The 22,734-nt window shown below is 54.0% G+C and overlaps 1 protein-coding gene across 1 annotated transcript in view; it reads right to left on the reverse strand.

Annotated features, from left to right (window-relative positions):
• Positions 1-22,734, reverse strand: part of VAV1 (vav guanine nucleotide exchange factor 1) — a 69,021-nt gene that overhangs the window by 11,772 nt on the left and 34,515 nt on the right. The window contains exons 4-20 of the mRNA XM_074980392.1: positions 22,634-22,692; positions 21,025-21,090; positions 20,201-20,309; positions 19,538-19,633; positions 18,208-18,276; positions 17,182-17,285; positions 15,485-15,584; positions 14,139-14,234; positions 12,448-12,516; positions 11,172-11,258; positions 9,736-9,821; positions 7,135-7,267; positions 5,101-5,210; positions 4,448-4,549; positions 3,807-3,904; positions 2,151-2,173; positions 500-545 (exon numbers count right to left, since the gene is read on the reverse strand). Of these exons, the coding sequence (XP_074836493.1) occupies positions 500-545; positions 2,151-2,173; positions 3,807-3,904; positions 4,448-4,549; positions 5,101-5,210; positions 7,135-7,267; positions 9,736-9,821; positions 11,172-11,258; positions 12,448-12,516; positions 14,139-14,234; positions 15,485-15,584; positions 17,182-17,285; positions 18,208-18,276; positions 19,538-19,633; positions 20,201-20,309; positions 21,025-21,090; positions 22,634-22,692 (1,453 nt within the window). The remainder of the gene's footprint in view (positions 1-499; positions 546-2,150; positions 2,174-3,806; positions 3,905-4,447; positions 4,550-5,100; positions 5,211-7,134; positions 7,268-9,735; positions 9,822-11,171; positions 11,259-12,447; positions 12,517-14,138; positions 14,235-15,484; positions 15,585-17,181; positions 17,286-18,207; positions 18,277-19,537; positions 19,634-20,200; positions 20,310-21,024; positions 21,091-22,633; positions 22,693-22,734) is intronic.

Consider the following 22,734-nt stretch of genomic DNA (forward strand, 5'->3'; position numbering starts at 1 on the left):
CTGTGGTCAGTGCTCGGAGGCACATGTTGGACTGGCACATGTTCCCAGTGCTTGGGGGACACTGGAGGAGGGTGGAGGGACGTGCCAGGGGCACAGAGATTCTGCACACAGGATGGTGTATCTTCAGGGCTTATTGCCTCCTGAATGGTTGACCCAAAGCTCCTGTGAGCTAAGGAAGGTTTCCTTCAGGTGCCCCGAAGCTGGAACTCAGGATCCCAGCACGGATCAGGGATCCATCAGCAGGACTGCATCTCCCACGATGCACCACAGCTTTGGAGGTGGGGGGCTATAGTATTCCAGCCTCTGGTAGTGCAGCAGACCTAGCAGAACATTGGACCAGACGCCTGGGCTTTCTCCAGCCTGCAGCGCCTGGTGTCACCAGCAGGGGTCTCCATCACGCCGCACCTAATCAGGACAGCCCAGCACAAGCAAGGACAGTCCTTCCTGGCTACCCTGCCGGCCCTGAAGCATGAGGGTGGGCGCCTGCCACGGCACTTACCGAGACTGTTCTTCTTTCTCTCCTGGGTGTGTCGGTTCGATTTACTCTGCAGGAGGGAGACAAGGGGCCAGGCTCAGACAAGGACTGGTTTGCGGTTCAGAGGCCCCCACCCTGCTACGGCTCAGCGGGAGGTGCAGTATTAGGGCAGAAACTGGAGCAAGAGGGTCAGGCTCGAGGGAGGACTTAGGTCAGTGTGGTATTAGGGGAGGGCTCAGCAGGGCAAGTATCACACCCTCCCCCCATCTGGTACTGATGCCCTCTCTGATGGTAACTTAGCCATATAAAGAGGCTGGTAAGCTGCTTGCTAGGTCAGAGGTGCCAGGTTTGGTCCCCATTCCCAACGACTGGCCCTGCAGCGTAACGTAAGCCGGGACCAAGCTCCTTTCCGCCCTGTCCCTGGACCCTCTAAGGCTGGTGTCTTGGCATACATACTTCCAAAGCTCTCCCGCAGCCTTTCTTGCTCATGCAGCAGGGGGCTCTGATCTCCTGACACTGCCATTAAGGCTCTGACCAGGGCTGAGCCCCCAGAATTTCCCTTTCGGGGGTTTTCTACACAATTTTTCATGAAAAATGTCAACTTTCTGCAGGAAAACGTCAAATTTTCACCCGAAAAAATAATCACCCGAATTCCTGAAAAGGCCAAAATGTCAACATGCTGCCCCAGTGCCTGACGGGAGTTGTGGGTCGGTCGCCCCAATTTCCAGTATGGGCTTGGCTCCAGGGATGGCTTACATCTCCAGCACGCACAGGGCCTGGTTCTCCCCGCCCTAACCGTGAGGCCAGTGAGCTCACAGCAGCGTCACTGGTGCCAAACAAGGGGCAGCTGAGCGAGAAATTAGGCACAAGGTCTGTCAGACAAACTGGACAAGGTGAGCGACCTGAAGTGAAGGGAACCTTGTTGAAAAGGCTGGAGTGCTTTCCCAGGCAGTATTTCCCAGTGGGTAGAGCATTGGGCTGGGCAGCAACAGACTTGCCTTCTAATCCCAACTCTGACTTGGGTGACCCTGGCCAAATCCCCTCCCTTCTCTGGCCTCAGTTTCCCCACCCTCCTACTTTATTATTCATATTTATTAGGAGTATTATGGTATACATAGAATCCCACCCCCAGACCTGGCTCAGGACCCCATTGTGCTAGGTGCTGTACAAACAAAGAACAAGAAGATGGGCCCAGCCTCTTATTATGTGCTCTTAATTCGTACAGCACCCAGCACAGTGCAAACTTGGGCCTCTAGCTCATACCACAATGCAACAAAAAATTCCACCCCCCAGGAGAGAAAGGTGACAAACAGGTGAGAAACTGTTCTCAATGGTGTCAGACGGCAGAACAAGGAGCAATGGTCTGAAGTTGAAGAGGGAGAGAAGTAGGTTGGATATTAGGAAAAACTACTTCATCAGGAGGGTGGTGAAGCACTGGAATGTGTTGCCAAGAGGGGTGGTGGATTCTCCATCCCTCAAGGTTTTTAAGTCCCAGCTTGACAAGGTCCTGGCTGGGATGACTTAGTGGAGGTTGATCCTGCTTGAAGCAGGGGGCTGGACTAGATGACCCCCAAGGTCCCTACCAGCCCTGGGATTCTGTGATTCTATGTGAGCGGTGGGGAGCAAGTTTTCTCTGTGGGGACTTCAGATCATTTGAGGTTGGTTTGTTCGTTACCTTTTTCATTGTAGAGCCCAGATCTGGATCAAACAGAAAGGAGAGGAAAACGATTACTTGGAGATCTGCGCAATCTCATCCTGAGAGTTCTCAGGCTAAAGCCAAGCAGAGTTGTGTTTGAAGATGACCTGGAGGCTGGGTTAGAAAACCCACAGCCTGCCCCGTTCTTGCCCCGCTGGCACATGAGCAGCCTGTGGCTGCAACGCAGATGTGGATACAGAGCAGCGGTGCAGGAGGTAACTAGTGCCTGTAGGGAAAACCCTTCCCTTCCTCTGCTCCTGTATTCCCCTCCCTTTGCACCTGCACTCTCCTCCACAGCTTCCCACCACACCCCCTGCTGCATCCCAGAATCCCATGCAACGCCTGGGCCCAGATGTGTCCAAGCTCCCTTGCACCACTTTGTCCCAGACGCATCCCATAGTCCCTTGCGGCACTCAGCCCAGAGGCATCCCAGAATGCATTGCACATCCTGCTCTAGATCAGCGGCTCTCAAACGGGGGGGCTGGGGACCCCGAGGTGGGTCACGACCATTCTTCCCTCCAATTTTCCCACCCGAGCAGAATTCCGTGCAGCAATGTGGAGGTGGCGTGTGACACGTGACCTTCATATTGGCAGACGTGACAAAATTCACGTGACTGTGGAGCTCAGGGGTTTGGGGGTTTGTAGCGTGGGAGGAGGCTCAGGCGTGGGGCAGAGGGTTGGGGCACAGGGGTGGGAGGGCTCTGGCTGGGGGCAGGGCCAAGTTCAGGAGAGGTTTGGGGTAAAGGAAGGTGCTCCAGGGTTACTCCCCCAGTTGTCTCTCCTCACAGTACGTCTCCTCCCCATGGCAGCACCGGGACCATGGCAAGTTCAGGGATGGTCCATGGGAGGATCAAGGCCAGACTGTCCCAGCCACAGCAGGATCGGGGCTGGGCTGCGTGAGCAGCTGCAGCTGCAGCAGGATTGGGATGGGCTGCCCCACTAGTGGCAGCGGCCAGGGCCAGGGCGAGGCAGCGCAGGCTAAGGGGTAGGTGGGGATGGGTCAGCCCTCCCCTGGCTGCCACAGCTTCCCAGAGTGCCTGCGTGTGGCTGGCCCCCTGCCTGGGGCTTTGGACTCCTCCACCTGGGGCATTGGGGTTCACAGGGGATCAGGTGTTGGTCCCCGCACCCGCTGTCGCAAAGCAATTGTTGTCAGACAGGGGTCGCAGTGCAGGGACGTTTGAGAACCCCTGCCCTAGATGTACCCCACAACCTCTCACCCCCAACCCTTCAGCGAAGGCCAGCTGGGATCAGGTTTGCTCTGTCACAGGGATCAGCAATCCCTCCGGCACTGGTGCCAAGAGTGGCACACACAGGTGCCAATTTCCATCAGCACACAAGGCAGGCACTCAGCCCTGCCCCCCTCCCCCATGCAGCCGGGAGTTCACTCAAAGCCACGCTACCGGTGGATTAACAAAAGATCCTCTAATATGCCGAATGACCACCTAACCGGGAAAGCTCTGCATCTTCCTTTATTTATTAGCAACCCCGTTACTGACTTTAAAAGGCATCACTGGCACTCAGACTGTACATAGAGGTCGAAAGGTCAAAACTTTGGCCCTCCACCTCGGAAACGGTGCTGCCGCCTGCTCTATCACACACCCATGCTACTGAGCCGCGCTAGACGCAGCCACGTACCTGAGCCCGACTTTCCACAGGGGGGCACCCGGCCTAGACACTCCTTGTGAGCTGGAGCTCGACACCGGCTGCAGCGATAGCCCTGGTAGAATGTGCCCCTGTTCCCGAGGGCAAGAAAGAGAACATATGTGTTAGGGCTGCAGTGGTTCCCAACTGGGGGTCCGCAGAGCCCTGGGGGTCCGCAAGGGTATTGCAGGTGGTCCGTGAAAAAAATAAAAGATAAATAAAAATGATCAGAGAAAACAAGGTGCAAAGTTACACCCAAGTACTATTTTTAAATTAAATATCTTCCAGTCCTGCGAATTGTTGCCGAAAAACCTATGGTGCGGTTTCCTTTCTCCTTTAATGAAGTGTACAGAGCGGCTGGAATTGGCTTTGATGGGGGTCTGCGAATGGTTTGGGAGGTTTGCACTGGTGAAAAGGTTGGGAACCACTGTTTAGGGTCTCCGGGCTAAAGTTGTTCCTCCATCCCTCCACCCTGCCCTGTTAGCCCCCGTCTCCCCCGGCCCCACAAATTAACCCCACGCCTGGGATCAGCCAAGCTCAGGAGACAGTCGTGAGACTCTGAAGCCTCGTGCAGAGCAGCAGGGGGGGCACTTGTGGCTAAAGGTGAGTCGCACTAGGATCCGAGCAGCTCCTACCTGAGCAGCATCTGGCAGGATTTGCAGGACGCCGTCTCCTCGAAGGAGTACATGTGGAAGTCGTGGCCGTTGGACGTGGCGTTCTCAGGATAGATATTGGAGCTTTGTGGGGAGGGAGAAAGAGACAGAGTAAGCTATGCTGCTCATTATGATTTTATTGGGTGTATCACGGTAGCGCCTAGACGCCCCCTCTGTGCTAGGGCCAGCACTCTGTATTACGGTAGTACCCAGGAGCACTTCGATCTGACATAAGGCACTAAGAATAGCAGAGTAGCCAGGGAGGCAACCTGTCCTGCCACTCACGCGGCCACAGTTCCGCCTCCTTTAGCGCATGGCAGAGTCAGGCCCAGCACAGGTACTTCTGCTCGGGTTGGAAATAACAGAGCAGAGGGTAACCCTGTGTGTCTGTGCAGCGCCTGGCACAAGGGGGACCCTGATCCCAGCTGCGGCAGGGACCAGCTCTTGCTGTGTCTGTGCAGAACCCAACTCTCTGGGGCCGCTGTCGCTTGCCAGATCATTAGTGGTAAAGTAACAAGCAGCCAAGGGAGTTGGGGGACGTGGGGGGGATGTTTCAGAGAAGGGCTGGGACAGATATTTGACCCCTGATCTGGGGAGATTCCGTGGGGAGGGCTGGGCGTGAGGGGGAAACGCACATGGACATTTCAAACTGCTCCATCCATTTCTTCTTCAGCTCTCGCGTTTTGAAGAAGAGCTCGTAGCCCTGGGCCCCGTAGCTACAGATCAGGTGGAACATGTGGGTCCACTGGAAAAGACAAGACATATGTTTAACGGCGCCCCCGAGCTCCTGGGTAGAGTCCTTCCTGCCCACCTCCCATTAACTGCAGATCAGATGAGGGAACTCAGAGAGGTGACACCGCAGCCTGTCCCCCAGCAGCAAACGGGGGTAACATGGACTAATGGTTAGAGGAACGGGGTGGGGAGCAGTGTTCTCTGTAAGCTGTGCACCCGGGCTGAATAGCAGAGCGCCTAGAGTGAGGTTTTGCATTTCTGCTGGTGGTATGCACCTTCGCACCAGCCTTGGCGCACACACAAAAATATTCCACGCATGCATGGAAAAAAATATCTGCATGTGGATTGTATCAGAGAGGGAGCCGTGCTAGTCTGTCTCTTCAAAAACAACCAGAAGTCCTGTGGCACCTTATAGACTGACACACACTTTGGAGCATAAGCTTTCGTGGACAAAGACCAGCTTCGACAGATGCATGAGGATGCACGTGGATGGAAAAGCTTAGAGGGAACTTTGGTCGGGAGCCACGATGCCTAAGTTCTGTTTCCTGTTCCAGGAGGGCAGCAAAGTCTAGTGGTTACAGGGAGGGAAGACGGAGTTGGACTGAGACGGTTCCATGCCCGGCTTTCAGAGGAAGCGCTGACTAGTAGTTACAGCAGGGTATAAGTGGCACCCAGAACTCCTGGGTTCTACTCCTGGCTGCTGGGAGGAAAGTGCCCAAGGTTAGAGCAGAGGGATAAAGCGTGGGAGTTATCATGCTGACTCGCCCTGGCAGCCAGAACTGCTAGAGCTCAACAGCCCCAACCCAGGAGCAGAAAAAGGTTGAGCTGGGGGGCAGGGGAGCTACGGCCGGGGCAGATGCCAGAATCAGCCAAGATCAGGAGCTGCCTTACGCCAGTGGTTTTCGAGCACTATGCCGGGGCACACTGGTGGGCCGTGAGAACTGCCCCAGTGTGCCAGGAAATTCTGTCAATTCCCCCCTCTGTGCAGAGCTACCGCAGGGGGACATTGACAGCCCTGCAGCAGCTGGGGCTCAAGCAGCAAAGTTCGTCCATTCCCCCCCCCCGGCCATCTCCTCTGGCGGTGGCTCTTTGCAAAGGGGACATGCTGACCCTACAGGACCCCGCTCACACTAGGAGACAGCTGGAGCGCTGCTTCCTGGCCTGAACAGGCTGGCAAGGAGCCTGTTGCAGCTGGGACAGACACATCCATGCCACATCCTAGCTCCAATTGGCTGGCTGGGAGGGGAGCTCCTTTCAGCAGCCGCTCGCTTACTCATCATCCCCAGCAGACTCTGAAAACGCAGCTGCACTCGCCGTCTAAGACGCTGTGTTCCCTGCTGGACGTGAAACGTGAATGCGTTTATCTTTGTTCAGCTTGTGGTACGTGCTGCTGTATGGCAAACCCCGCTCGTGAGACTGTAAGCGCAGCCCACGTAAGTAAATGTGACAGGCATGGGCAGTGGATTCAGCTGAAAGAAGTGGGCATGCCGTGGGATTTTGTGGAGTGCGGCGTGTTACCGAACAGGTTGGGAACCACTGCACTAGCCCAGACTGTGTGCGTGTCTGTCTGTGTGTCTGGGGGGGAATGCAGGTCTGGAGCACGGATTGGTTTGTGTTGGCCGTGAGGGGTGGCCCACGTGGGCTGCGTTAGCAGGCTGGGCGAAGTCTCAGAGGGAGAGTGGTGTCAGTCTGTATCCGTAGAAACAACGGGAAGTCCTGTGGCACCTTACAGACTAACCAATTTTTTGGAGCATAAGCTTTGGTGGGCAGAGACCCACTTCGATGTACGATGATGCGCGCATCTGATGAAGTGGGTCTTGCACCTGACGGACCGTGTCTTTGCCCACGAAAGCTTATGCTCCGATAAAGCGGTCGGTCTGTAAGGTGTCGCAGGCCTTCTCGTCATATTTGCAGGGTGGGAGGGGCTCCAGCGTTACCTTCTTATTGTCTTTTTCACTCAAGGAGTCGTCCCGGATCTGGTAAGTGTGGAGATCAATGAAATCCTTCATCTCGTAGGAGTCCCCTTTCCTCTTGCAGATGAGCAGGGCTTGGTCCAGGAGGAAGGCGTACCTGCGGGGAACAGGGGAGGAATGGAGACCAGACCTGTGACAGACGTGCCCCGGAGAGGCCATGGGTGGATGCGTCGGGGAACGCCCCAGGACTTCAGCCCTGTTCTGGGCACAGTGGGAGGCTGCTAAGCCACTTGGAAACTGAGGCCAGTCTACGTGTAACAAGGAAGGCATCCCAGTTACTTTGTGCCGGGGTATGAAACAGCCACACCTCCTGAGCAAGGTCGTTAAGCTGACAGCCTCCACCACAGACAGCAACAGGCTGATGGGAGCTGTCTTCCGGGGAGGCAGACAAGCGACGTGACAGGAGAATCTGTCCAATGAATGTCTCCACTGAAAGGCTACAGCAGCCCAGCTGCCTGCTCTCTGGATCTACCCTAAGGGCCAGGCTCCTGGGACATGTTCTCCACCCTTTGGTATTCTGCGTGTGCCGGCCTGTACCCCACACCCCATGCTTCCTGGAAAATGGGTTACGAATATAACGATGCATAACTCAGAGACGCTTTGCACCAAAGGTGTCTTGTAACCTGTTGTTTTTAATGTCATAACCCGCTGGCTCTGTATACGATATTTTTGTGCCTGTAGCGTTCTTCTGTGTGAAGTTGGGAACACGGATTGTGTCTCCTTAGAGCAGGGGTCACACGAGCCACTTTTCCTCGGCACGTGAGGCAGGAGCTCAGCCCCACCCCTCCTCCCCCATGCAGCCAGGAGCTTGCTCAAAGCCATGCCGCCCGCGGATTAACAAAAGGCCAGCTAATGCTACCAGGAAAGCTCTGCATTTATTTATCAATGAAGCTGTTGTAAGTAGGACTAGAAGTCACTTTAAAAAGTGTCCCTGGCACTCGGACAATACATGGAGGTCCAAAGGTCAAATTTCAGTGCTCCGCCTTGGAAAGGTTGCTGACCCCTGGTTTAGAGTTTTAAAGCAGCTGATGACAACCATTATTGGTGCTCCCTGGAACAACCTCAAGGACTGGATCTTTTCTGACTAGAAGCTTTTGGATGACATAAAAGCAGCAGTTCCAGGTAAGAACTCACAAGTAACTAGATTCCTAGTGGAACAGAACTAGCTATGCATTTTCTTTTGTTTAATCTGGTAACTCACTTTGATCTGCCTGTTTTCCTATAATCACTTAAATCCTACTTGTTTGCTTAATAAAATCTCTTTTGTTTATCATCAAGCCAAGCAGAAGCAGTTATTACTTGGGAAGGGCTACCACTGTGCAGATATCCCTTTCGCTAATAAGGGGGCTTCCCTCATGAGCCCTCCCCATGCAGATCTTGTGCACAGAGAGAGACGGATTTATTTGGGGTTGTGATCTCTTCTGGGGGTTAATTTCCTGGGTGCTGTGCCCTAGAACTGCTTCCCCCCAGCGCTGTGCTTAAGCAGTGTTTTCACTGCTCTGCAGAGGGGGGGGTGGTAACCCCTACTCTGTGCCTTGACTCAGGGAGAGCAGAGGATCTGGCTCAGCAGGACAGTGTGGTGATCAGCACACCAGGGAATATCCCAAGGGGTCTTTTGTGACCACATCTCATTGTACTCTGCACCTCAACCTAAAAGGATGAACCTATTCGCAGCTGTATCTCCTCTACAGCCTCCAACCACTCCAAAGCTTGGCCTTGAAACAGGCTGAAGAGAGGCAATTCAAGCAAGCAAACTATTTTATTTTCTTTTATTTGCAGGAATTTCCATTAAAAAATCAGTGTGGGTTTTATTTCCAGCTTAAGAAAATGTGGGACTGAAAAAAAAAAAAAAGACAACCAATCAAAATCTGTTTTTTCCCAATTTAATTTGTCAAAAATATGCATTTTTATAGGAATAATTTTGACCAACAAGGGCATTTCCCCGCTGCATTTATTTTCAATGAAAAGCCGTTTTTTGTTGAAATCATGTTTTGGGTTTGAATAGAACCCAGCCAGCCCCAGCAATAAAAGGCAGCAGGCCGGTTCTGAATGTCATTAAGGCACATTACACCTTGGGAACACTGGTGCTAAAACATGCACTCAGCTGCCCTTCCCGAACAGGGATGCGTTTCCATGCGGAGGCCTTAAGCATGTGCGGAAATATAAGCATGTGAGCAGTCAGTTTGGCTCTGTTGGTCTCACAGGTGGCTGCCCGAGGCCACATCTTGAGAACCATAGTCCCAGGTCATTGTTATGTGACTGCATCGTGGTCCTATCTGGCTTTCTCGGCTGCGGTGAAAGTCAGGAGCCTGAGATGGCTCCGACAGCCCCAAGAGGTAAAACCATTTGTCAGCTACTTGCGCAACTATAAGTCGAGACAGCGCACTTTCCAGCAGCTGTGGGGCAGGTCAGGGAAGCCCTCCAAGGTCCCACCTCCCGACAGGGCCAGGAATAGAACACAGGTCCCACACATCCTGGTCTAATGCTCCATCCACTAGGCAGCACTGCTGCCTCTCAAAGCACACCCCCCTCCACCCCCCAGCTCAGCTCTCCGCCTGCCCTCACCTGTCCATCTTGGAGCGTTTCTCAGTGCTGCAGACCTTTAGCTCCCCATCAATCTTCGGCCTCCCGTACTGAGCCAGGGACTGCGACTAAGAGAAGGGGGGCAGAAAACCTCTTGCAGGAGCTCGGCCAGAGGCGTACGGAGCCAGCAGGCGGAACAGGCGCCCTGTACGCCTCTCATGACCGGCCCGAAGGCGAAGAGTCTACAACTGCTGCTGGACGATGGTGCGATTTTGGTAACTGAACAGCTAAAGTGTTTGGTCCCGGGGTGACTCCACTGGGGGCCATACTGTTGACAAGCCCGTGCGAGGATCAGCAGTGATAAACCTGGGATCTCCTGCTCCACAAGCACCACCACAACCAGCGCGAGGGGGCAAAGGGAACAGGTATGTGTAGGAACAGCTCTAACCAAGGCCACCCAGCAGCTGTGTGTGTGTGTCACATGCTCGGGTGCGCAGCCAGGGCTGCCGGCAGGAGGTGGGAAAGAGGCCAGCTGCCCCCACGCCAGGTAGTCCAAAAGGGCTTGGGGCTGTTGCCACAAGAACCCCACTGCGGCGCCCTGGGCAGTGCGTTCTGGATGGCTCTGGGGTGAGCAAGCCCAGCTGCTTTGGCCCCACCCCTTCCACCCGTGGTAGTCAGAGGCACTGAGACCTCATACTAGGGTGAGTGAAGTCTCTCCTCTACAGCCTCACCTGAGAGCCAGCTGGCCTTTAGCTCACATGGTAGAGTGCAGGGCTTTAGACCCTCTGCTTGTAGGTTCTATTCCTAGGGCCGGCAACCCGTGTCTGTTGGCCTTATGCACCCAAAACCCCACCCCCTCATTTTCCCCAGGGGCCCAGTGAGTCTGTGGGCTCACCTGTGTATGCCTATTCCAGGGGAGAGGAGAAACTGGGAAAAAATACGTTCATGGCCCCTGTTCGAGATCATTCGTTCACGAAAGGGAAAGCACGAATGAAAGACCAAACCAGAAGGAGAGGAGAAGAGTTGAAAACAAAGAATCAATGAGAGAAGAAAATAAAATGAATGAATGAAAAAAGGAAGAACAAAGGAACCAGCGCGCTGGTGAAAGAAGGGGGGGGAAAAAAAGAAAAAATGAAAAAAAAAAACCAGAGTGGAACTAAAAAAGGAAGAGAGCAAGAATGCATGAATGAATATAAAGGAACGATCAAATAAAAGAGGAAATGAAGGGGTAAGAGAGGAACAAGGAATGGAATGAATCAGGATCGGAACAAGCGGACAGAAGAGTGAAAGAGGAAGAATAAAGGAATGAATGAAAGAAATAAGAGAAAAGTGAATGAACAGTTGGTTAAAGCAGAGAATGTGGAATATGATGGAGGGGAAGGAAGGAAGGACCTAAGGAACAGGCAAGGAAAAAGGAAGAAAGAGAACAAAGGTGGGCCCAGAGGCAGATAGGCCTGGGGGCAGGAGTGGGGGCTCACCAGTTTCTCTATGGAGAGCTGGAAGTTGGTGATCTGTTTCAAGGTCTCATTGTCTCTCTTGATCTCATTCACACACTGCGCCAGATCCTAAGGGATGGAGCGGGTGGAGGGGACACAACAAGCCCTGGATCAGCACCAGCCACCTGTAAATTTTTCTATTTCAGGGTCCTTGGGGCATTCTCTGCTGGGCGCGTGGCCATCCAGCGTCCGACCACTAAACAGGGGAGTTTTCCTGGGGCTGAGCGACACCCCCTGCTAGCAAAGGGGGCGACAGACTCCTCCATTACGGTTCTTCCCCACTGCCATGTAATGGGGTGTATTGAATAGCCCCAGCCTAGCATCCCAGGAAAACCAACCCTCACTGCCCTCTCCAGCCACAGCCTCCCCACCCCCAACTCCTGGTGGGGATGACTTAGTGGGGGTTGGTCCTGCTTGAAGCCGGGGGCTGGACTAGACGACCTCCTGAGGTCCCTTCCAGCCCTGGGATTCTATGAACTCTCCAGCCACCCAGCTCACAAACTCCCCTATCAGGGTAACACCTCCCCCAACTGTTCCCCTCAGCCCCAACCTCCCCACCCGCACGTCCCTCTCCCTGCGGTACCAACCTCCAAGGCCCCACGCAGCAGCAGCTCCTCCACTGTTCAACCCACCTCACCAACAGCCGCGGTGTTATTTCTATTACATCCACACTTCGGCTGAGCAGCTTTTGTTTAGCTTTTGCCTGGGCATCTCAGTGTCTCTTTTCCCGCATTTGTTTTACAGTTTTCACCACTGCACGAAATTCTGGGCTTTCCACTTTTTCTTTTCTATTTTTTGCTACTTATCATTATCTTCCTTGTCACAGTTATATAAGAATTATTCTGGAATAACGACTTCAGAAAACCTCTGAAACAGTGGCCACCCCCTAACTGCAATTATTAATTAGTGCTTCCAGAATCACTATTTTGGTCCATTTCCACAACGCCACAAGCCCTCCAGTCCCCAAGGTGTTTGCAAATCACGTTTTTTTTTTTTTCCAGAATTTCCACCTTGAGGAAAAATTCAGTCTCAGGACGATGGGCCCCGTCCTCCTCCTGCACCCTTGCAACATCGACATTTCCCACGTCCACCCAGCCCTAAACAGGAACCTTGGTGCTCTCGCCTCCAGAGCTGATGCCCCTGTGGAGCTCACAGCCACTCTCCCAGCCCTGAGCCAGCCCAAGTCTGGTGACTACAACACGAAGAACCCCATCATGACCACGCTGGTGGCACCCAGCAGATGCCGAGCCAGCCTCACCCGCATGGCGTCCAACGCCAGCCGCAAATTCTCCTTCTCTGTCGGCTCCGTGGTGTGTTTTACCAGCTCCTGGGGAGGAAATAGCCTGGTTGGGTTTTACTGACTCAAAGGCATTTTGGGCCCTTCCAGCGGGGGGTTGTCAAGGTTTCTCACCACTCCAGAGCAAAGCTCATCAGGCAGAGCCAGGACTCCATAGTGTTAGGTGCTGTATGTGGTTTATTACAGTAACGCTGCAGCATCTTAGGCAGGGACCAAGACACCATCGCAACGGGTTATTCTTCAGAGCAGTGTCTACGCTACAGAGTTGTCGACAGAAGTCACTGTCGACATATACTTCCTGACAGAACCTCTGTCTACGGATCATCATCATCAATAACCGTGGGCTCAGCGCCCATTGGTGTCTGATGCCTCTCTCTCTATTTTCTTCCATCTTCCCCTATCCAGTGCAGAGTGGCTTAGTTTCTGTAGACAAGCTCCGCACCAATCTACTACATCACCTGTCCATTCTCTGTGGGGTTTGCCTCTCCTATTCGAACCGTCCGTTATGTCGAACGCCAGGGGCTTGATTTTTCATTCATCGTTCATTCTGCAAATCTGCCCAAATAGTTGTAGCTTCCGATTTATAACCTTCTGCAGCAGGTTCTCTTTCGGCTGTATCGTCCTATAGAATTCCTCACTGGTGACCTTCTGCAGCCATCCTATTCTCAGAATCTTTCTATAACAACTCCTTTCCAATGCCAATATTCTCCTCTTCGAATCTTTCGTTATCACCCATCTCACGTCCGTACAACATGCTGCTGAATACACGTGTTCAAGACGCCCAGCTTCGTTCTTAAGCTAATCACTTTGCTTTTCTAGATCTTACCCATTGCCTTCAAACTCGCTCTTGCTTTCACTATTCTAGTCGCTATTTCCTTCTTACAGTCTAGATCATATGTTATGTTGCTCCCCAGAACACGTCCACACCTAATACAGGCGTCTCCTGTCAATGCCCTCTGTCGACAGAACAGCCAACCAGAAGCTCCGCAAACGGCTGCCCAGCGAACCAGAAGCCGTCTCTGTGTACACAGGGCCCCCGCCCGGAGCATCTATGGTATTTTTTGTCTGTCGACAGAGGAGCTCTGCCTCTCACGGTCAAGACACAACTCTGCGGGGAAACTGCTGCGTTCTGTCGACAGACCCCCGACTGTGTTGACAGAAGGCCTCTTCTGTCGACAGAACTCTGCAGTGCAGACCCAGCTGATGTATATTATGGTGACACCTAGGAACCCACAATGATAGTCCCTTACCAACACAAAGACAGCCCCTGCCCCAAAGAGCAGAGTGATGCTGACCCCAGGCTGGCCCATGATATTGATGCCACGCCAACCACCTATAGGGGCAGGTTTTTTCCCTGAAGGTGGTCCCAGTTCTGCCTATTTTATAGAGGGAAACTGAGGCACAGAGTGGGGAAAGGACCTGCCCACAGTCACGCAGCAGGCCAATGGGCAAAGCCAGGAATGGAACCCAGGAGTGCTGAGGGTTCCCAGCCAAACCCCAGCTGCAGCCCACCAGACCCCCTCCCCACCGGGCCGGGAAAAGAACCCCGGCGTCATGGCTCCCAGGCCGTAAGCTGTCTGCAGAGAGGACCCCGTCCCCCTTGGACCAGGGCCCTTCGTGCCCACCCCCAAGTGCCAGCCGAGGGGCCATACCTGCAGCAGCAGATGGTATTTCAGTATCCGCTGCATGGGCACCATCAGGAGGTCGCGCAGGGTGAAGCGCCCGTTGTTGGCTCGCTGGGAGCACTCCTGCACGACAGAAAAGGGGCATTGGTGGGGGGGAGAGGCCCAATGCGCTGAGGCCAGAAGGTCCCACAAACACTAGCGCCCGTCCTAGGTGATGGGGCATTCAGGGGAGCCTGCCTGAGCCACATTAGGGAACCCATCCACCGCCCCCCAGACCCCAGAGTACCTCCTGTCGATCCCTCTGACCTCCCCCTGACTCCATGGTACCTCCAGCCAGTCCCTCTGACACCCCCCGACTCCATGGTACCTCCAGCCAATCCCTCTGACCTCCCCCTGACTCCATGGTACCTCCAGCCAGTCCCTCTGACACCCCCCCGACTCCATGGTACCTCCAGCCAATCCCTCTGACCTCCCCCTGACTCCATGGTACCTCCAGCCAGTCCCTCTGACACCCCCACCCCCCGACTCCATGGTACCTCCAGCCAGTCCCGCTGACACCCCCACCCCCCGACTCCATGGTACCTCCTGTCGATCCCTCTGACCCCCCCCCCGACTCCATGGTACCTCCAGCCAATCCCTCTGACACCCCCCCCGACTCCATGGTACCACCAGCCAATCCCTCTGACACCCCCCCCGACTCCATGGTACCGCCTGTCGATCCCTCTGACCCCCCCCCCCCCCGACTCCATGGTACCGCCTGTCGATCCCTCTGACACCCCCCCCCGACTCCATGGTACCTCCAGCCAATCCCTCTGACACCCCCCCCGACTCCATGGTACCGCCTGTCGATCCCTCTGACCCCCCCCCCCCGACTCCATGGTACCGCCTGTCGATCCCTCTGACACCCCCCCCCGACTCCATGGTACCTCCAGCCAGTCCCTCTGACCACCCCCCCGACTCCATGGTACCGCCTGTCGATCCCTCTGACCCCCCCCGCCCCACCTTATGGCACTTCCTGCTGTAACTTCTTTTGAACCCAGCAAAGCCTAAAGCTCTGCCAGCTGTGGCCTCTGTACCCCCCCATCTCCACTGCACAGTACCACCTGCCAAGCCCTCTGACCCCCCTGGCCCCACAGCACTTCCTGTCGTGCCCTCTGTACCCCCCACCCCATGGCACCTCCTGCTGAGCCCTCTGATGTTCTCAGCTCACTCCTGTTTAGACAGTTCATTGGGACTTTGGGGACCTCTTGCATATGGGGAGTAGACGGTAGATTTTGGTGGGAGGTCTCACTGGCATCTATGGGGGGTGGCTGTACTTAGCAGATGGCTGGGCGGGGGAAATGGCTTGGATGATACAGAAAATTGGCCCTGACCTCCAGCTTCATCCTCACATCCATGCTGGTTCCAGCCACTTGGTCCAGCCACCGGCTGGCTGCTTCCACCTGACTGCAGTATTTGCCATAGAGCAGGAACCTGCGGGGGCAAAGGGGTATATGGGTGTGAGCCAGCGGTGGGGTGGGGAGAGCTGGTATGCAGCCCTGGCCCAGGCTGGAATGAACCCTTGGCTTGTCTTCTTCCCATCTCCCTTTAAAGAAGGATGGGTTGAAGGAAGGACTGATGGAAAGGCGGAAGGAAGGACAGAGGGAAGGAAGAAAGGACAGAAGAACAGAAGGATGTATGGAAGGAAGGAAGGATGGAAAGGCAGAAGGAAGGACAGAAGGATGAACGGAAGGAAGGAAGCATGGAAAGGCAGGAGGAAGGATGGATGGAAGCAAGGAAGGACAGAAGGATAGAAGGATGGATGGAAGGACGGACGGATGGAAAGGATGGAAGGACAGACAGACAGACAGAAGGATGGATGGACCTCCAGGGAGAAGAGAGGACTAGGTGCTCCACCACGAGCCAGGGGACACAGCTGAGCTGAGACACATCAGGACTCGACATGAAGAGCCATGTTATATGGGAAAGAGATGCTGGGAGTCCTGTGTCCCACCATTCACCTCCTCCCTGGGAGAGAGAGTGAGAACAGTGGATCAGCTGTGCCCTGAGGCCCCTGACCCACCTCTGCTCTCCAAGTGTGAAAACGGCTTCCACGAGGTGGGCATAGGTTTGTGCTCAGCTGGAGGTGCCAAGGGAGATGGGAACACAGAAGGGGATGCAGAGAGAAAGAAGCACCTCCAAGGATTCTTTGAGACACTGAGCTCTGGCTGGGGGCAGGAAGAAGAAAGGGGAAACGAATTTCCTCGCAGCAAGAAAATCCTAGAATCCCAGGACTGGAAGGGACCCCAGGAGGTCATTGAGTCCAGCCCCCTGCCCAAAGCAGGACCAACCCCAACTAAATCAACCCAGCCAGGACTTTGTCAAACCGGAACTTAAAAACTTCTAGGGATGGAGATTCCACCACCTCTCTAGGTAACACATTCCAGTTAGTTTTTCCTAATATCCAACCTTGGCTTCCACCATTGCAACTTGAGCCCATTGCTCCTTGTTCTGCCACCCGTCACTACTGAGAACATTCTCTCTCCATCCTCTTTGTAACCCCCCTTCAGGAGGTTGACGGCTGCTAACCAATCACCCCTCACTCTTCTCTTCTACAAACTAAAATAAGCCCAAATCCCTCAGCCTCTCCTCACAGGTCATGTGCTCCAGACCCCTCATCATTTTGGTTGTCCTCCATGGGACTCTCTCCAACGCGTCCATGTCTTTTCAATACTAGGGAGCCCAGAACTGGATGCAATACTCCAGATGTGGCCTCACCAGTGTTGGGCAAAAGGAAATAGTAATTTCTTTAAATCTCCTGGAAATGCTCCTCCTAATGCACCCCAATATGGCGTTAGCCTTCTTGTCTCCAAGGGCACAGTGTTGTCTCATATCCAGCTTCTCATCCACTGAAATTCCCAGGCCCTTTTCTGCTGCACCGCTACTTTGCTGTTCAGTCCCCAAAAGAGGATGTGAGTCAAGTGACACTGGGAAGAACACAAGGCGACAGAACAGGCCCAAACAGGAGAAGCCCCCCAGCTTCTCCTGGGGATTCTTCTCCCACCCCGTCACCTTTCCGGAGGAGACTCACCTTTCCTTGTACTGGATAAAGACCTGGTGGAGGTTCTGGGCGTTGTTGAAGGACAAGGCGTTCTTCAGGTCCTCCAAGAAGAACTGATGCACCTTCAGGAGGTCCTAGGAGTGTGTTGGGGGGAACAATCAGCTCAGAGCCACCACACCTGCCATGAGCTGCTTGATCACCAGTCAGGGCTGCACTGAACCCTCACATGCACCCCAAGTCCCATGCTGGAGTTGCACTGGGAGGCGGACTTAGATCTAGACCTCAGGACCAGCCTACGGAACCCACCAGGACACGTGGTTCCTGGGCTCACAGCTGACATGAAATTTGCCCCGTCCCCTCTGGTGGAGCAGGAGCCCATTGGGCAGGAGCACACACACAGAACAGAAATATCAGCAGGGCCAGATCCCCAGTGGGTGCACATGGGTGTGGCCCCACTGGAGTCAACAGGCCAGATTCCCCCAGCTGGTGTTAATGAGATCCTCTTGTTCCCACAACCAGATCTCCCTTCTATCTACAACCAGAACCTAAGAGTCCTGACTACCAGTCCATCTTGATCTAACCAATAGATTACGATGTTTCCCACAGCAAGGGAGAGAACCCTGGAGTCCTGGCTACTAATCCTGCTTGATCCAACCCCTGGACTAGAAACCTCCCCAGAGGCAGGAATAGAACCCAGGAGTTCTGGCTACTAAGCCAGGTCGTTCTAACTACCCTGCTTTTCAGTTCAATTTATGACTACCCCTGCATGGATCACCAGTGAGAGTTGGACCCAGGGCCTTCAGCCTGGGTTGCTGCCTCCTGAACTAAAGGAGCAACTCTGTCAGATGCTAGCAGTAGTAGGTTGTTACCCACTTTGTGGAACAGCTACTAAAATGGGGGTGGGAGGATATATAGCACACCCTGAACCGCTGAGTCACAGAGTCCCCTAAACAGGGATGGTGGGCGGATGGGTGGGATTTAGCCTGGGTTTCCAGAACAAAGCTCAGTTGGAGTCCAGAGGTGTCTGCAGAAGCAAGGGAGAAGAAAGCACCTTACCTCGATGTTGATGAAAATGTTCTCCATGTCCTGGGGCTTTAGAAATCTGTGCAGGGGCTTCATAAAGTGCTGCAAAGACACACGGGGGAGCTGTCATGGAGGCCAGGCCTGTCCGCATCACGCAGCTCAGGGGCCGGCTTCAACGGACAAACCCGGGCAGGATTTTTAGGAGGCAGGGTGGGATTTGCTGGATTTTCCCAGGCCTGGCATGCAGAGAGGGGTGGGACTCAGCGTCCCTGGTCGTTATTGGTTGAGCAAGGCAAGGGGAGAGGGAGTGGGATGTTACAGGAACCAGCATGACACATGGAGCCCCAGCCAGTGACCTGGAGAATGGATCTGCCAGTGACTGGAGACCGGGAGACCCAGCTGGTACAGCACGGCCAGCTCAGGCCAACGGGCAACGCAGAGATTTCCAGCGTCGGACCAAAATTCTGGCCGGGGTTGGGCTTTTTTTTCCCATCAGAAATGGCAAAATTTGGATGAAAAATCAAAACGTGTCACTGGAAATTGTGTTCTCAGTGAAACACTCTGCAGAGCCCCCTTTGTCTTCCTACCAGCTCTCCAGGAAGGCCCCTCTTCTCCTTAGAAACGGTGAGAACTAGCAGACTCCAGCACAGTCATCCCCCCGGTGTGGGAGTCGTCCGTGGGGAGAGAGAGCCCACAGAGCTAAAAGCCAGTACAGGACGAACCTCCTTATTCGGGCACCCTGGGGTCCTGACTGGTGACGGAGGCGAGAATTTCCTGGACTGCAGGAGATCATATTGTCTAGCAGCATTACCCACACTGCCACTGCTGAGTCGGCTCTTACAAGATATTTAGGGGTCAATTATAGCGAAATACCGGCACAGAACCCTGAGAGCCAGGCCGGACAGTTGGAAAGAAACTTTACGGGATAGCGGGAAACTTGGCCACACCCACAATATGCGGTCTTCCGGCTAAGTAAAATCACACCGGATTATGGATGTTGCTGGATCAAAGAGGTTCAACTTGTGCTTTTGTTGTTGAGCTGCCGAGGGTGGAATGGTTTCCAACAACTACACAAAGCAGCCACTAAAGGCTGTGCCGGCCTCCGTAGTCACGCCTCCGCCCTAATTACCTCCTTGGTGACCTTAGGCCCCATGCTGCCATTGGTCTAGACCCTCTTTCATGTCAGCCTGGTTTTCCTAAGAGCATCCTCCCATCCTCTTGCCACCCACAATGAAGCCCTCCAGGCAGCCAAACTGAGAGGAGCCCCTTGTTCCCTGTGTCACGCTGGGAAAGGTCTGTGCGCCCCCAGCTGGCGGAGCGGCCAGCAGAGATGCCAGGAATGGGGATTGCCCGGCAGTCCTACCAGATAGATGGATTCTAGTGTGTCTGTGTATTTCTCCTCCGTCTGTCGGATTTCTTGAAGGCAGCAGTTCCTCTTATCCAGCTCTGTCATCTTCTGCTGCAGAAGACACAGTGCGGATGCTTGACTTCCAGTGACCCTAACCCCACTGGGGCCCAGGGCTCACCTGGAGAGCCCACAACCCTCCCCAGCCTAGGACTAGAAGCCAAAGGTCCAGGTTCAAAGCCCGCCCTGCTCTAACCACTTCCCTCCAACTCTCTTCCCAAGCTGGGAACACAGCCAGGAGGGCCGACTCCCTCACCTTTTTGTGGGTGGGGCCTCTGAGCAGGGGCAGGGCATGAGCAGGGTCTGGGAGAAGGGTCAGGGCCAAGGTGTTGTGTAAGCCGTCTCCACTCCCCTTCCAGAGCTAGGAATGGAACCCAGGAGTCCCGGCTCCCATCATCTCCTCTAACCTCTATGTCCTACTCCTCTGTCAAAGCTGGGCACTGAGTCCTGTAGTCCAGGCGCCCAGCCCCTGGTTGTGACCACTAGCTCACACTCTCCTCCCAGAGGACAGAACCCATGAGACTTAGGACCTCCTTATATACACAATACATCACGTCAACCCGCAAGGTATAGCCCGCCCCAGCAGCCGGGACTCAGCTACACACCTTTCCTGTTACTCACCGGCATAACCGCTGGCTCCGACCTCATCAGGTCTTCGTAGATTTCATCTCCTTCCGCCTCCTCGTTCTCCACGCAGTCGTACAGGTCGTCATCCTCCTCCACCGTGTCGCTGGAGGGCGAGAGCGAGCAGGATGCTCAGCACCTTGGACTGGGTCTGACCCATTCTCACGCAGAACATTCCACACGTCCAAACACAAGGGTTAAAAATCCAAAATTCAGGCACCTTAATAAGTGGTCGGAGTCCCAGGAGGGGCTCCCAAGAGGAGCTCTGCTTCCTCAGCACCCTCTGATCAACGTCTGCACAGACCCTGGCTGAGATCAGAGCCCCATTGTGCCAGGTGCTGCACAGACCCCCGAAAAAGACAGGGAACCTCACTGTGCCAGATTCCTCAAAGGCAACAAGCGAGATCAGGCCCCTTCCCACCCCCCCGGCCACATTCCAGACTCCAATCAAGATGGGTCCCCACTGTTCTGGTCCAGTGTTTAATTTGTCTCAGGGCTCGTCCGAGCTGATCTCCAGCACCTCTGGCCCTGGCTGGGAACAGCCCCAGCAGCTCTGGACTTACTGCATCAGGGATGAATGTGCTTGAGCCCTGGCTCCTCGGCCATCACAAATCTAGCCTAGGGAGAGACTCCTGGCCCCGAAGAAGCAGCGATAGAAGCAGGCACAGCAAAGTTGCCATTTGACAGAGGCAGAAAAGCGAAGGCCAGCAAGAGGTGGCAACTTGCGTAGAGTTGTGCTGCAGAAGTGCAGGGCACAGGACCCCGCTGGGTCCCTGCCCTGCTCTCAATCCAGGTCGCCCCGCACACAGAGGGGCACTTACTCAATCTGATCCGAAAGGTCGCCGTAAATGTCATTGTCCGTGACGCTCTCCTCCGTGGGGAAGGGCCTGAAAGAGGACAGAGAGCCCGCTGGTGATCAGTTATGATGCAGGCAAGCCTCATCTGCCAACGTCTTCTCTCCAGGAGGGTGCATGCCACTGGGCTGGTCTCCCTTCAGTTCATACCCTTGCCTGCATCCCTACCCGTGGCGAGGGAGCTGGGCAACCAAATGGGTCACTCGCTGGGGAATACAGCGGGTGAGAGGCTGGATATGAGTCAACAGTGTGCCCTGGTAGCCAAGAAGGCTAATGACGTAAGGGGTGCATTAGGAGGAGCATTTCCAGCCGATCTAGAGAAGTTATTAGGTGAGGCCACATCTGGCGAATTGTGTCCAATTCTGGGCCCCGCAGTATATAAAGGATGTGGATGCATTAAAGACGGTTCAGCAGAGGGCAACCAAAGTGATTAGGGGGCTGGAGCACAAGACCAATGAGGAGAGGCTGAGGATTTAGGATTCGTTAGTTATTCAGAAGAGTAAGGGGCAACTTGATGAAGGGGAGCTCTAAAGAAGATGGCGAGAGGCTGTTCTCAGCAGTGCAGTGGGGGAGCTCTAGGTCGGATATTAGGAAAATCTATTTCACTAGGCGAGTATGGAATGTGTGACCTAGAGAGGTGGTGGAATCTCCATCCCTAGAGGTTTTTAAGTCCCGGCTTGACAAAGTCCTGGCTGAGATGATTTAGTTGGGGTTGGTCCTGCTTTAGGCAGAGGGCTGGACTCAATGACCTCCTGAGGTCTCTTCCAGCCCCAGGATTCTATGATTCTGTGGCTCCCGAGGCTGTCGGTGGGCAAACTTGGAGCGACATCACAGTCAACCAAGAACACAACCACAGCAGCTGATAACTTCTAATACAGGGGAAGGTCTGGGGGGCTGGACTAGGTAGTCTGTTAGGGGTCGGTGGGGAACCGTGTTCGGGTCTCGGAAATATTTTTGAGAGTTTGAACATTTTTCCCCTTCTCAAATAGGGAGAAAATCCTGCAATCTTGAAACTCGCCCCGCCCTGAAAAACTTTTTATTTTCATTTCAGGGGCATCGAAACGTTTCATTTCAATCATTTCAAACATTTTGTTCAGATTGTGGCCTATTTATCTCTTTTTTACCACTCTAATTAGCTCTGATCCCTGAACAAAAAGTTGTTTCCAACTGGAAAAAAAAAATCAGGATTTTTCCATTTCAAAATGTCCAAATGTCACATGTTGATCATTTCTAAATTTCCATCTGAGTCACAAAATTTCGCCAACACATCCCTCCTTAGTGACCAGTGTTGGTATCAACAAATCAGCATTTTCCAATGAAAAATGATTTGTCAGAAAATTCCTTCCTTCACTATCCAGCTGGCATGAGGGTCACCAGGCAGTGCAGGACTCTAGATCCCTGGGACGTGGGTTCTAGCCCTATGCAGGCTGCTTGATAAGGACCATAAACTGGGATCCTTCTTCACCAAGGAGTGGCCAGGTGATATTAACAAACCACCAGGCTTATTACCCACCCACCAGCACATTCAAAACCCTTCTGCAGCACTCAGCCAGGGAGCGTGGCCATCCGTACTTACATGATCCCTTTGCTTTGCGCTATCTGTGTCCATGATAGAATCGACAAGGTCTCAATCACCTGGAAGGGGAGAAAGAGGTGTGTTGCGTCGGGGACAAGGAG

The sequence above is a fragment of the Carettochelys insculpta genome, chromosome 29, assembly GCF_033958435.1.
Source record: "Carettochelys insculpta isolate YL-2023 chromosome 29, ASM3395843v1, whole genome shotgun sequence".
Lineage (NCBI taxonomy): Eukaryota > Metazoa > Chordata > Testudines > Carettochelyidae > Carettochelys > Carettochelys insculpta.